Below are 14,850 nucleotides of genomic sequence, written 5' to 3'. Positions count from 1 at the left end.
ACCCCACTCCAGTACTCTTGCCTGGAAAATCCCATGGATGGAAGAGCCTGGTGGGCTGCAGTCCTTGGGGTCGCGAAGAGTCGGACACGACTGAGCGGCTTCACTTTCACTTTTCACTTTCCTACATTGGAGAAGGAAATGGCAACCCACTCCAGTGTTCTTGCCTGGAGAATCCCAGGGATAGGGGAGCCTGGTGGGCTGCCTCTATGGGGTCGCACAGAGTCGGACACGACTGAAGCGACAGCAGCAGCAGCCACAGTTAGAAACAGCATCCTACCATCACCACTGATTGGGGGAGACCCAACTTCCTGACTTGGGCTATAGGGGCTGTAAGCTTGGCTGCCTCCTTCTGCTTTGGAAACTGACCCTGGACTTGGGGTTGAGGCATGGGATGCAAGTCTATGGGTCTGTGTCCACCTGCAGACCTGCTGTGATGGACAGTTGCCTGACTTGCTCCTCCTCTGCACCTCTAGCCCCATATCAAACAAGCCATGCCTTTCCAGGCAGCTTGGAGCTTGGGCAGGGACGGCGCCCAGCAGCTCCAGCTGCGCACAGTAGCGCGACTGCAAACAGGAGACCAACTAGCAGGGATGAGCTTCTGCCAAGTCCTAGGTCATTTTGCAACATTTTTGTAAGGAACCTTTAAATCTCATGTTACTGTGTTCTTTACAGCAAATATTAATATTTAATTGTGGCTTAATGATCTCTCCAGTCAATATTCGCTTTTTGCTTATTATAAAGCATCCTTGTTTGCTCCAGAAATGTGTAAGAATGATCCAGGCAAGCCTCACTTTCAGAAAATCCAGTATGTAGGACCCTGCCTTCACTAAAGAGGTATGGATTAGGTACCTTTGTGTTTAAAGAGAAGGTTTCAATGCAAGGATTATTTGTAAATTGAATGCCTCTGCCCCTGGGACTTTAATTTGGGGGTGTTTATCCCAAAGTGTTAGTTGGTTAGTCATGTCCAACTCCTTTCAACCCCATGACTGTAGGCTGCCAGGCTTCTCTGTCCATGGAATTCTCCAGGCAAGAATACTGGAGTGGGTAGCCATTCCCTTCTCCAGGAAGGCTTTCTAACCCAGGAATCTAACCTGGGTCTCCTGCATTGCAGGCAGATTCTTTACCATCTGAGCCACCCAAAACGCATCCCAAAGCGTTTCTTTAATGTAAATAAGGCATATTTGACTTGCAGAGGTCACGTGATACTGGCTCATGGGTAAATAACAACAAGCTGGTGTTAGATGAGGCATATCTTTGAGAGCTTTGCAAATAAGAAAATCAGCTCCCATCCTGTTCTTTGGCATTTCCATGGAGAGCCATGCTCCCTGTTCCATTCACCCTCGCAGACCTAGCAAGCCTGAGAAATTAAGTCTGCCCCTTTTGCCAAACAAGATGACTGTAGGCTTTAGGTGATTTTATTTTATTGAAACAAGCATGACACATAGTAAGCTCATCTGGTGTTCCACTGGCTGGGTTGCATCATGAAGATCAGCAAATAGGGATGTTGCTTCTCCCTCCCCGGCTCCATGCCCTGGCTTCTAGGCCTCCGTGGTGTCATCTGTTCAATGGGAATGGCATGGCTGCTGCATTTTTTCCAACCTGGGGAAAATCCGATGATTTCCCAAGTGCCCGCCCAGCCCTCAGATGCGAAATTCCGGTCATCTCCTGTTATTGACAGTGTCTTGGTCAGGAGGCAGGGTGCCTGGTCCCAGGGTGGGAAGGGCAGAGGCCAGGTGAAGCCGCATCCCCGGCCAGCCTGCTTGCAGGTGGGTGAGGTGGAGACACACGCCCTCCTGATGCGGGCATCAAAGAGCATCACGGAAGAGGGGCTGAGCGGTTCAGACCCAGGGACTCAGGAAGGCTTTTCAAAGGAGGTGACACTGGGGCCTTGGTGGTTGAGTAAGAGTCTGATGGAGGAAGAATCTCACTTTCATCAAGTGCCAGTTACTGTCGTTAGGGCTGTCATGAACCCGCCCCCCAACCTTGACCCCTTGGAGTGAGTTACACCGGCTTCATGCGTGTTCAGGGCTGTGTGCCCCACTCAGGGCCTTGTGCAGAGAAGGGGCCTCTGCTCAGTTTAAGGCTCCGCTTTCACTACTGGAATTCTGGATACATTTTGAACAAGGAACCCTGCCTTTTCATTTTGAACTGGGCCCCCCAGTTCTGTAGCTGGCCTCGACACTCAGAGGTGTAGTCACCTGCTTACCGTAACACAGTCGTTAGGATCTGCACTCGTTCACCTCTCTGCTGCCTGTGGTCTCACGGAATTTTCCAGATCAAGAGAGAGTAGACAAACTGCACACAGGGGCGGGGTGGGGGGGAAGTGGCGGGGGAGGTGTTCAAGGCACAGGGAGCTAAAGGATCCCCCTCACAGGGGACGGTGGAGCCAGGGATTTGAGGGGCCTGGGTTGTCGGGGCCTCCCCTGATTACCCCCTGGGATGTTTCTGCAGCAGCGTAGGTTCCTGCCTCAGAGACAAGTTGATTGAGGGCAATTTTAAGGTACTTTGCTTTTATGGCTTTACATTAGGTCCAGGTAGAAGTCTGAGGCAGGAGGTTTGCCAATAAAACTCATATTGTATTTGGGAAATAAAAGAGAAATGGAGGTGCCCTGAATTCCCCTGACAGGGCAGGAGCGTGTCCCCAAATGGGCTTCCTTGAAGCACATCACCAATTACCAGAGACCGCTTTCCCCCACTTCTGACACCTGCGCAGGCTGTCCCCATCTGAACCCCCAAAGGGCCGACTTTGTTCTCTGTGTTCTCGGATTCAACAGGGAAGTCAAGGTGGGGTTGAGTCAGTGAACTTTGGCACCTGAAGGCTCAGGTGAAAACCCACTCTCCCCCAAGACAGGAACCCCGAAGAGCAGCCAGGGACCTGGCTCCTGTGAGAATCCAGGAGTTCAGCCATCAGCAAGGCTGACTCGCAGGCAGGGAGGACGGGGGGCCCCTTCCCTCTCACAACTGCTGCCTCTCTCCTGGGGATCCAGGTACCCAGCTTCGACATTGTGCACACACAGTGCTTTTTTAGAATCTTTCCAGGGTTAAGATGAAGAGCCAGGCTTTCCCACCCCAGGGGGTCTCTGGCTAAGGAAACAAACAAACTTACTCAGAGTCCTAACTTTGTGATAAAACAAAAGACAACCTGGAATGGGAGCAAAGTTCAGAGCCTTTCGTTGCAGAAACTGGTTCCTTCTGAAAAACATGGGGTTGATTTTATAAGCTGCTTATCACTGGCTCTCTCCTCCCCTTGGAGACTGACGCTTTTCACCGTCCTTCCCTCCAGGACACAGGGAACCAGAATTCTCTCACCTAGACTCGAATTTCTGCCTGAAGTTGGAGAGGTTCTCCCGCCCAGCCTCCTTGCTGTTGTTTTTCAGTCACTAAGTCGCACCCAACTCTTTGCCACCCCGTGGACTGCAGCCCACCAGACTTCCTTGTCTTTCACTATCTCCTGGAGTTTACTCAAATTCATGTCCATTTAGTCAGTGATGGCATCCAACCATCTCATCCTCTGTTGCCCTCTTCTCGTCTTGCCCTCAATCTTTCCCAGCACCAGGGTCTTTTCCAATGAGTTGGCTCTTTGCATCAGGTGGTCAGAGTATTGGAGCTTCAGCTTCAGCATCAGTCCTTCCAGTGAATATTCAGGGTTGATTTCCTTTAGGGTTGACTGGTTTGATCTCCTTGCTGCCTCTTTGGCGTCTTGTCTTTTCCGGCGTAGGGTGTTGGGGCTTCGTTTAGGAACATCAGGCTGGGCCAGGTAGCCCTGCCGGTGTTTCTGGGGTACAGTCTGATGCTCAGCTCTGATAGAGAGTGATCTGATCGCAGCCTCAATGTGGCTCTCAGAGCTGAGCCTGCCTGCAGAATGTTTTTAAGAAGGAAGCTTGGACCACAAAGCACCAAGGCCTGGGGAGAAAAGCCACAGCCCCCGGGCCCAGCGAACCTGAGAAAAGCTTACAGGGCAGCAGGGCGAGAAGGATGCTGATGGAAGTGATAGGTCCTGGTGGGCTCCGGGGATACTACGTGTGGAGGAGACCCTCAGCAGGCCTGTGTAGTAGGGCCCAGAGGAGAGCTTGTTTTATGCCAAGGTTGCAAGAGGAGCTCATCTTTTCAGGATCCATTCACATACTGCAGGAGATTAAATAACGGAAACCTTACCCACCTCAGCCCAGGCCGCCACCTGGTTCTGCTGGAGACATGGGACCGAGCAGGCAGGGGTCAGGGTGCCAAGGATGAAAGAATCCCGCTGGGTCCAGCAAGACTGTTCTTAGAGAAGACCAGCGACGACTCGGCAGGCTGACCACTGACAGCTCTTACTCTCTCTAAACCCCTCAGGGTGGCGGCTACCTGGGCCTCCCAGAAGATCAGAGGCAGCGCGCAGGGCCCAGCAGAGAGAAGCGGGCTCGGGGTCAGGCCATCCGGTCAGGATTCCCACGCGGCCTTGCTCTGTGGTCTCTGTGACGTGGGGTCTGTCCTCAGAGAATGGGGGTGATCCTGCCTCCTGAACTGGGTGCAGAGCAGAGAGCACCCGGCACCCCCCACACCCTCCAATTACTCAGCCAGGGTCAGCAGCCCTTTGCTGAGGTCACCCTCCATTACTGCAGTGTATGTAGAACACGCTCCTTGTGTCAAGGAGAGGAGATGGGAGCCCATGGGAGAAGCTGTACTGAAACACTGGAAAAATACATGTTCGCAGGGCTGCATAGGGGTCTATAGATAGTTGTTAGAAGGCATGGTTTTTGAAAACCCCCAAAAGGTGGGCAGTGTCTATTGGGGCCTCCATATTGCCACATCTAAAGACCACTTTGAACATCTAGTCTTTATAGAGCCGGCAAGTGCCGGCTTGGAGTGGACATGGATGGGCTGTTACAACACAGACTCTGTGCCATTACCCTGCAGGCCTCTGGGGTTTTGCAGCTCATAGGTTGTAACAACGAGAGAGTAATGCAAAGTCTCCAGTCTCCAGATGGACGTGAGCTTGGATCCCAGATTGGCAGCTTCCTAGCTGAGGACTCTGGACTCACTACCTGACTGTTAGACCTCAGCTGCATCTAAAAATGGGAATTACTAAGAGAATGAACAGTATGATGAGACAGTGCATTTAAAGTGCTTCATACTCTGCTTAGCATTGGGTAAAAGTTCATTAGATGTTGGCTGGTATATCATCATCATTATTACTACTGGCTGGTTTATTGTTATTACTACTTGTGCTCCTCCTCTTAGCATTTCCCCTTGATTCTCAACTCCACTGGCGCATTACCTAACCTAATATGAATACCCTTATGAACTATACAGACTGAATCAATCTATTAAATAATTTATACAATATAGAGATAAGATATACAGTGGTAATAATATTAGTGAAAAAGAATAGCTGTTACTTACAGAGTGCTTATTTTGAACCAGGCATTATTTTATGTACTTGAAATTAATCCCAGCAGCCCAAGGCAGTAAGTGCTGATTGCATCCCCGTTTTACAGATTAGGAAACTGAGGCCCAGGTAGTGAAATCACTTACCCAAGATTTCACTGCTGGTGAGTGGCAGGGCTGAGATTCACACACATAGGCAGCTTTGCTCCTGGACCCTGTGCAGGAGACACCCAACTGGTCCTAGCTGCCAGTCTATTGTGAGTTTCTCCTGTAACCCTAGCCAGTTCCTTTCCCTCTTGGGGCCTCAGTTTTGCATCTGCAGAATCCTGAATTGTGGCCACACGGACCACGAATTTCCGGGACTCCCTCCTCCTGTTGTCGTTTTCCCTTTGCCTGCTTCACCGCTATCCAGGGGGTAACCCCCCGCCCTCCTGCCCCCAGCAGAGCGGCTAGTCAACTGTCTGGAAAGTGGTGGCCAAACAGTCCTTGGCCCAGAGACCAGCGGCTGAATGAGCGCCCAAGGTGGACCCCGTGAAGGCGGCGGTGGTGGCCAGACCGCCCGTGATGTAATGACCGATTAGGAACTTCCTCTTGGAAGCCTGGCTTCCTCCAGGGGCCAAAGGTGCTGGAGTTGAGGTGGGGGCGGGGAGGGGCGGGTGGGAGCGAATAAGAGGAAACTCCTGTCAGCTGGGCCCTGCTTTTGGAAAGCTTTCAGCGGAGAGGCTCGTTCTAAGCTGTTGACCATTAACATGGCCCTGTGCACATTCCTTCTCTGCTTTTACTGCCGGATCCCAGTGAATAAAGGACGGGTCTCCCCCTCCCTTAACGAAGAAAAAAAAAAGAGTCTCTAATTAATGCTGCATCTTTAGACTTGCTGCAAAACCTGAAGCCATTTCTGCAGCTTAAAATGACAAAGGAAGGTTAAGTGGAAACTTCTTTTTCCCCCTTTAGTTTGATAACAAAAACTACTTATCTAATGGGCAAACAAGGCTTTTAAAGGGGTGTTAGGTTAACCAGATGCAGGGCCACGTAATTACTCCCAGGCCTGGGAGCCTCAGATGAAAAAGCTCCTGGTTGGATGGGAACTTAAAAGCTGAGGGCATAACATGGGACAGAAGAAAGGAGTTTTCCAGGAGGGCAGGCGGCCCCAACAGGGCTCTGTGCAAAGGGGATTGGAAAAGCCAGCCCTAGGCTCCTCCTTGGCTCTGCCACCAACTTGCTAGGTGACCCTGGGCAAGTCACTTAGCTTCTCTGAGCCTCCCTTCCCAGCTCTCGGTGGGGTCTGCCCTGGTTTCATTGTTCATTTAAGGTGTGGCTGGGCCAGCCCCCGGAAAGGCAGTGAGGCTGCTGTGGCCCAAGGGGGTGTGAAGCAGCAGCCAAAGCTTTGAACGTGGAGGAGCCTGAGCAGCCCAGCTAGGCCCTGGAGACTGGGGGACTCGGGGCCAGCTTCCTGCGAATGCCCTGAGCCTTCACATTTCCCTTCCTTGGAGTCTAAGCCATCCGGAGACTTTAATCTGGGCACTTCTGTGGTTCGCCTCCCAGGGTGGGCAAGTCCAAGGCAGTCTGGCGCGGTGGAAAGGGGAAGTCACGAGGGAAACAGGCTGCATTGCGTGTGTTCAGGCTTTTGGAGTGTGCGGCCCATGGGGGAGCACACAGGAACGTTCCTCCCTTTGTTTTGACAGAAAGCTGCTGATTCAAAGAAGCTAAAGGCTTTCTTTGGGATTTCAGCTTTCCTCGCCTTCCCCAGACTACAGTTGGCCCCATAGGTGCCTCAGCATCCCCACAAAATTACACATTGGGCTCACAGGACCCTCACTTGGTCAAGAGGCCCAGAGGAAGGAATGCCAGCCATCGGAGGGGCTGGCTGCAGTGCAGGGGAGAGGACCTACCACTGGGCCAGTCTCCTCCTGCCCACGACAGGCATCCACCACCCTCTGGTGGCAGGAATGTGGGCGCCACCCAGAGGCCAGGCCACCCTTGTCCGGCCTGTCCCCTGGGCCCCCTGGGAGCCCTGGTGAGACCACTTTTAGGACAGGCCACAGAGGGCTGGCCTTTGTTGTCTTTCTTTCAAGGCGTCATACCTACGATGAATTGCACAGCTCTTTAGTGCATAGGTCATGATTTTTGACAGTGTGTATACCCGAGTTCCTGCTGTTCAAGATAGCAAATGTTTCCAGCACCCCAGAAAGTTTCCTCATCCCCAGGGATTACTCCCCAGAGGTAATCCCTGTTCTGATTTCTGTCACTTTACTTCATTTTGTCTACTTAAGAATTTCGTATCAGTGGAAACAGCACATCTTTTGGGTCTGGCTTCTTTCACTCAGCCAGATGCATCTGAGATTCACCCACGTTGGGGCGTGTTTCAGCAGTTTATTACTTTTTACTGGTGAATTGTGTTCCACTATATTGCGTGCATGCTCAGTTGTATCTGACTCTTTGAAACCCTATGGATTGTAGCCCGCCAGGCTCCGCTGTCCACAGGATTTTCTCATCGAGAATACTGGAGTGGGTTGCTATTTCCTCCTCCGGGGGATCTTCCTAACCCACAGATCCAACCTGAGTCTCTTGCGTCTCCTGCATTGGCAGGTGGGAATTTACCACTGTACCACCTGGGAAGCCCTCTTGTACTGAATGGATGTGCCTTATTTTTGTTGATCCATTATCATAGTCTGTTTGGGCTGTGATCACAATGATACCCTGAATTAGGTGGCCTAAATAATACATATTTATTTCTCACAGTTCTGGAGTCTGGGAAATCCAAGGTCAAGATGCTTGCTGGTGGATCTGGTGTCTAGTGAGAGCCATTTCCTGGTTCATAAATGGTTGTATTCTTGCTATAGTCTCACATAGTAGAGTGAGGGGGCTTTCTGGGGTCTCTTTTCTGATCTGTTCATGAGCTCCTCACGTCCCAAGGACCCTACCTTCTAATACTGTCACGTCAGGGATTAGCATTTTCAACCTGAACTTGGGGAGGGACACACATGAGCATTTAGTCCATTAACATCCATCCTCCTGCTGATGGACATCTGAGCTGCTTTCCAGGTTTGGGTGATTACAGGTAGAGCTGCTGTGAACATTCATGAAGTCTTAGATGCGTAGAGCTCACTGTTCAGAGGGGAAGACTGAGGCCGGGAGAAGAGAGCGCGCCTGCAGATCGGGGCCAGGAGACAGGACACCTGGCTGCAGGACTCCTGACCCCCGGTCTGGTGCTGCTCCTCCAAGTCCGCCCCAGACATCACGCCAGACCGTGCCTCTCCTCTCCCCCTCCCCCCGGAACCCTTCCAGCCGGGACCCAGAGTCTGGCTGGGAACTAGGCCAGGCCCTGAGCAGGGGGTAGCGAGCAGGAGTTTCGGTCAGAGAGCGGTCATCTTTGATGTTGTTCACTCGGGTCTGACTCCCCGGTATTTATTTGCAATTAAGGAGCTGGTTCCTAATTAGGCTGATGGCGGGACCACAGCCTTGGAGCCATGAGAAGAAAAAGATCTTCTGCAAGAGGCTGTCGCCTCGCATCCTGAGAGGCAGCCCAGGCTGCAGAGGAGAGGCATGGTGGATGGAGTGGAGCTCTGGGTCTGAGGGGAGTGGAGAGGGGACCCTGGGTTTGGGAGTACCTGCCTGCTCACTTGCAGAGAGTGTTGTCAGCTTGTGAACACGCAGCATTAGATGTGAATACACGTGTGTGTGTAAACAGAGCCGCAGGAGCGCTCATCTGTGTCCCTCATGTTCAGCTAGTCATCGCTTCACTTTGATTTCTTCACGTAATGAGCACCTCTTTGCACTTCAGGTACCAGGCTGGGAGCTAAACCTTAACACTGGTGAAGTGCTTGACAATCTGCAAAGGCCACTGTTGTCCATTGTCCTGTCGCAACCCCCCATGGTGGTGATCCTGGGTCATGACCCCCAACACCCGTAAGGAGCCCTGGCCTTTGAAGAGTTAGGCCAGCATGGGGACAGATAAACAGCTGCTTCTTTCTGCTCCAAATTGATCTGCTGCTGGAGTTGCCAGAAAGTTCAAAGAGGGACTGTGTAATTGAGGTACTCATTATGAACAAGTCCATTTTACAGATGGGGAGATTGAGGCTTGGGGACATTCGGTGACTTGTTCATGGCCACTAAACTAGTCAGTGGTGAGAGTTAGGTCTGTCTCACTCGGAAACCTTTTGGATCATGGGACAAGCATTAGGTTAGAATTCTGGGGTCTCTAGTTCTGGTCCCACTTCTGCCACCCACTGCTGTGTGTCCTTGGGCAAGTCACCTGGTACCCCCCCAACCCCTGGGCACCATCTTTGGGTCACAAGAACACTGGACTCAATTGATGGTTCCCACAGGCCACTCTCAGGACTGAGTTTTCACTGGTCTATGGTGAAAGAAACAAGAAAATTTCTTACAATGTAAATGTATTTTTAGATTTTCTGATTTGATTTTTAAAATACTCTATTTTTTGAGAATCAAGTTATACTTTCTTTTGCGCTAGTGACAGTAGATGGTCTTGGGGTTTTTAATCAGTCTGTATGTGACAAAATAAAATTGTAGTGACCTTGTAATATTCCCACCCCACCCCCATTAAACAGTGTATTGCTTTGTGAAATTCCAGAGTATTGGGGCTTCCTGGATGAAATAGTGCCACGGGACCCTCAAGCTCTGGAGCCCAGAGACCCTGGAGCTAGGTGGAGACGAGGAGGCCTCAGGCATGGTGACAGGCTCATGATGGGCTGCTGTCTCAGGATCAGACCTGAGACCCTAGACCTTGCCCAGCACCTTTCAGGCCTGAGGCCATCAGCCCCGCCTACTGGGAAGGATTCCAGTGAGGGGCAGGGTGACGGCAGCGTGCCCACACTTGGCATATATTCTGTTTCCTTCCTCCTTCCCTTGCAGGGTGTTCCAAGAGCACCCTGGGGATACACGCAGACTTGCGACAGACGCAGAGAGGACTAAGACCCACCCCTTCCTCCTTGAGAGTCGAGGCCAGCCAGGGACGCTGACCAACAGCACAGACACCTGCTCAGGCCAAGAGCGAGGCTGCATTTGAGGCTCTAGGCGCACAGGAGGGAGAGGTCAGAGAGGGCTTCCCAGAGGCGGCAGTCCATCCCTTGGAATTTGGAAGACCTGGCCCAGAGCCCAGGCTTGATGAGGTGTTACTGCTCATCCAGAGGCCACAGGAGGTGAGGCCTGGACTAGGCGGTGTCCCTGAGCACCACAGCTGGGGCAGGCTGGGGCCCAGGGCAACTCAGGGGCTGGGTGGTTTATCCCCATGCATAGGGTTCCATCCCCCGTGAGGAGCACCGACTGGGACAAGACCCGAGACACAGGTGTTGATCGGGGTTGGGGGGTGGTTAGATGATGAGGGCACAGTTGGTTTGGCTTGGCTGGGGTTGGAGGTGCTGAGAGGAGGGGGACAGGAAGGCCCACTTGGCCTTGAATTAAAAGCCTTTTAGGAGCTGCGAGGGAGGAAGTGCCCCACCCCTGGGGTCCCATTACTCTTCTCTCTGTTAAACTCCTTCTTAAGCTTTTATGAGTGGCTACACCCTGGGGCAGAGCTGCCCCTTTATGACTAGGGTGGCCCCTCTGTGCTTATCTGAGGAGGCGGACAGCCGTGTTCCCTCCCTCAGGAGGACTGTGTGAGTCTTCAGGGGATGGAGGCCTTTCGTTCGTGACTCACCAGCTTGTGGGTAAGCACTTCTAGGACTCACAGACCACGAGAGCTGTCATGGTTGCAGATAGGGAAACTGAGGCTCTGAGAAGGTGGGGGGCCTGTCTGGAGTATGGAGAAGAGCTCCCCTCGAGAGTGTGGCCTGGCACTGATGCCAGCCCCAGCACTCTTGAGCGTGTGCCCTTGGCCGGTTATGGCACCTCCCGGGGCCTCAGTTTCCACACCTGTGGACAAGGCTGGTAGCAGGTGCACCAAGGCCGTCGTGAGGAAGTCACCTGGCTTACGGAGGGCACTCAGAGGTGCCCGCTGCCTGTGCTGTCGCGCAGCGTTCTCCAGGCACAGCTTCTTTGCCCCCGCACCTCTGTGCCGGCTGCACTGATGGAGTTCTCATCTAACGAGGAGGCTGGTTTCGGAGTTGCACAGCCAGGCTGGGACGGTGCTGCTTCTCTGCATCTTGACAACTCTCAGACCAGTGCCAGATGGATGGATGGAGAAAGGGACAAGGGCGGGGGTACTCCTGGCTGCCCACCTGCTGGGACTGGCCTAGTGCCCACTGGCTGAGGCGCAGGTCAGCTGAGAGCAGGGAGCAGGGCCTGCTTTTCCCACTCTGACCACAGCTAGAGGGGTCTGCGTAGGGACCATGAGACAAAGTATACATCCTCAGGGGCTAGCCTGGGGCCCTGTGGTGGGACCTTAATGCCACCCTTTGAGACTGTGCCCAGCCCCAGGCCACAGCAGAGCAACAGGAAGCCCTTCAGGTGCACAGTTCCCTGCTGGGGGCGCCTCCCAGAACATAAGGGAATGTCAGGAGCTCGGTCACCCTGCTGCTCTGGGACGTCTAGGCGGGACTGGACTGAAGGCCGACAGAGCTGACCTCACCCAGGCTCCTGAATGAAGTTGTTGGCAGTGCTTTCTCCCTCAGGTGTGACTGGACTTTGCTCTGTTTCTCTGGGAGGAGCTGAGCCATAAAGGGCCTCACTGTGTCCTCATCAGGCCTCCAGCAGACCTTCTCCCTCTGCCAAAGCCCCAGCCGGGGGCCTGAGTGGGAACACATCACCCCACCGGGCGGTCTGCTTCTCAGAGCCGTGAGCTCAAAGGAGAGCCCAGGCGTCAAAATGCTTCAGAATCTGAGGCCGGCCATGCCTGAGGGCAGGGAGGAGGGGGCTGCCCTTCAAGACGGGGCCCTTGCTATACCTGGAAATTGTTAAATTCACACAGACGCATAGAGGTGCTCCCAGCTGGAGTGAAAAGGGATTCCAGTCTTCATCCAGGCCACATCTTTGCTGTCACTGGGGAAACTGGGGTCTGGAGAGGAGCAGCTGGGAAACTGGAGCCCTTGAGGAGCGATCTCCTTTCCCACTTAGAGACCCTTCGTTTCTCTGTCTCACAGAAGCGGCTGCAGTTCTGGTGAAGACCTGCACTTCCTGCCAAGAGAGCCAACCTGAGGGGCTGGGGGTGGGGGCTGCTGGGAGACTCTGCATCACGCTCAAGGCTGAGGCTGGGAGCCGTCAGCATTGAGCAGCAGTGATTCCTAGCTGCAAGAGATACCGGGGGCCACGTCCCCCACCCCACCCTATCCTGCCTTCTGATGCCTGAGTCCCCTCCAAGGGGTGATTTATACCCCTCCATTGCCTCACCCTGGTAGCTCACACAGTAAAGAATCCACCTACAATGCAGGAGACCTGGGTTCAAGTCCTGGGTCCAGAAGATCCCTTGGAGAAGGGAATAGCAACCTACTCCAGTATTCTTGCCTGGAGAATCACATGGACACAGAAGCCTGGCGGGCTATAGTCCACAGGGTCGCAAGGAGTCGGAAATGACTGAGCGACTAACTTGCACTTCACCCCACTCTGTTCAAGTTGAGGCTTGGACTAACTGGGTTCAAATCCTGGTGGTGCCACCCGCCAGCCGGGTGGCCTTGGGCTGCCAAGTCTCAGATCCTCATCTGTAAAATGAGAAGGTGGCCTCCTCGCCATTTCAGGAGGACGCAGAGAGTCACGTGTGGAATGAGGCGTGCAGAGCACAGCACCCAGAACAATGTAGGTGCTCACCGTTCAGCCCCTCCCTTGGGTGTGTGGGTGTGTGTCCCTCTTCCGCCGGCTTGTAAAACTCTATGGGAAGGAGCCGGGTGTGGCTCGTGTTTGGGTGCCCGTGGCACCTGGCACAGTAGGTGCCCTGCCTTTGTGTGTGTTTGTGGGTGGGGCTGGGCGAGGGGCCTGCGGGTTAAGTTTGAGGACAGCCTGGCCCGCAGTAGACGCTCCGCATGTCTGTGGGGTGCTAGAAGCTCCAGGCACCACCCCCTTCTCCCCGGGCCAGGGAGCCATACCACCTCCGCTGCCCAGGAATAACAGCTGCGTGCCCTGTGCTTGCCCCGCAGACGCCAGCATGTCTCCGGACGCCACCAAGCCGAGCCACTGGTGCAGCGTGGCCTACTGGGAGCACCGGACGCGGGTGGGCCGCCTCTACGCGGTGTACGACCAGGCCGTCAGCATCTTCTACGACCTACCTCAGGGCAGCGGCTTCTGCCTGGGCCAGCTCAACCTGGAGCAGCGCAGCGAGTCGGTGCGGCGCACGCGCAGCAAGATCGGCTTCGGCATCCTGCTCAGCAAGGAGCCTGACGGCGTGTGGGCCTACAACCGCGGCGAGCACCCCATCTTCGTCAACTCCCCGACGCTGGACGCGCCCGGCGGCCGCGCCCTGGTGGTCCGCAAGGTGCCTCCTGGCTACTCCATCAAGGTGTTCGACTTCGAGCGCTCTGGCCTGCTCCAGCACGGCCCCGAGCCCGACGCCGCCGACGGCCCCTACGACCCCAACAGCGTCCGCATCAGCTTCGCCAAGGGCTGGGGGCCCTGCTACTCCCGGCAGTTCATCACCTCCTGCCCTTGCTGGCTCGAGATCCTTCTCAACAACCACAGATAGCGCCCCCGCCACCTGCCCCGCCGCCGGGGGGGCCCCGTGCCCAGAGACACAGCCCCCACGGACGAACCCCCCCCCCCCAGATATCATCTACCTAGATTTAATATAAAGTTTTATATATTATATGGAAATATATATTATACTTGTAATTATGGAGTCATTTTTACAATGTAATTATTTATGTATGGTGCAATGTGTGTATATGGACAAAACAAGAAAGACGCACTTTGGCTTATAATACAGATATATTTTCTTTCTCTTCCTCCTTTCTCTTTATGTTTTTTTTCTTTAAAGAAAATGATACAGCAGAGCCAGGTGGAAAAGCCTGGGTTTGGTGTCTGGTTTCTGAAATATTAATGCCCAGACAAAAAGCTAATACCAGTCACTCGTTGAAAATAAAGTATTCGCATTATAGTTTTTTTTTTTTTTTTTTTTTAAACTGTCTTCTTTTTAACAAAGAGAGATGTGCAGGGTTTCCGTGGGTTTCTGACCAGTCAGGCATTTGAAACTTGATTTCAGTCTTTTAGCGGTTAAAGAATAGAGGGAATTACATTGAAAAGGAAGGAAGGACCCATGTTTGTTCTTAAGACCAGAGAAGGTTCTATTGTTCCTTCCCTCCCTTGGCTGTGGGGTGTCCACAGGATTCAGGAGGAGGAGGGGGAGTTTGTGGCCCATCCATCCTGGGTAAGCGCTTCCAATCTGATGGGGAGGCTCATGCTCTGGCTTACGCCAGCTCTCAGTCTGATGTCCATATCTCCCATCTCTGAGCTGTCTGCAAACTAGAAGACTAATTCTCACCACTTTGGGGAAATGATCTGTGGAAGAAAGACTGAGATGGTGGGTGTTGGACCCACTTAATGGCCTTGTGGAAGCTCCCTGAGCCCCAGGGTGAAACTCCCTTTTAGGACCTAAATAAGCTA

General features: G+C 53.3%; 1 protein-coding gene across 3 annotated transcripts in view; it reads left to right on the top strand.

The window, feature by feature from the left end:
• The window catches only part of SMAD6 (SMAD family member 6), a 77,281-nt gene extending 62,937 nt beyond the window's left edge, over nucleotides 1-14,344 (top strand). For all 3 annotated transcript variants that reach the window (XM_006050227.4, XM_025296276.3, XM_006050228.4), the window contains one exon: nucleotides 13,392-14,344. In XM_006050227.4, the coding sequence (XP_006050289.1) occupies nucleotides 13,392-13,933 (542 nt within the window). In that variant the 3' untranslated portion in view covers nucleotides 13,934-14,344. The remainder of the gene's footprint in view (nucleotides 1-13,391) is intronic.
• The last annotated feature ends 506 nt before the right edge of the window (nucleotides 14,345-14,850 follow it).

Source organism: Bubalus bubalis, chromosome 11, assembly GCF_019923935.1.
Source record: "Bubalus bubalis isolate 160015118507 breed Murrah chromosome 11, NDDB_SH_1, whole genome shotgun sequence".
Classification (NCBI taxonomy): Eukaryota; Metazoa; Chordata; class Mammalia; order Artiodactyla; family Bovidae; genus Bubalus; species Bubalus bubalis.
Note: the sequence above shows the minus strand (reverse complement) of the source record. Positions and strands in the feature narration are given on the sequence as shown.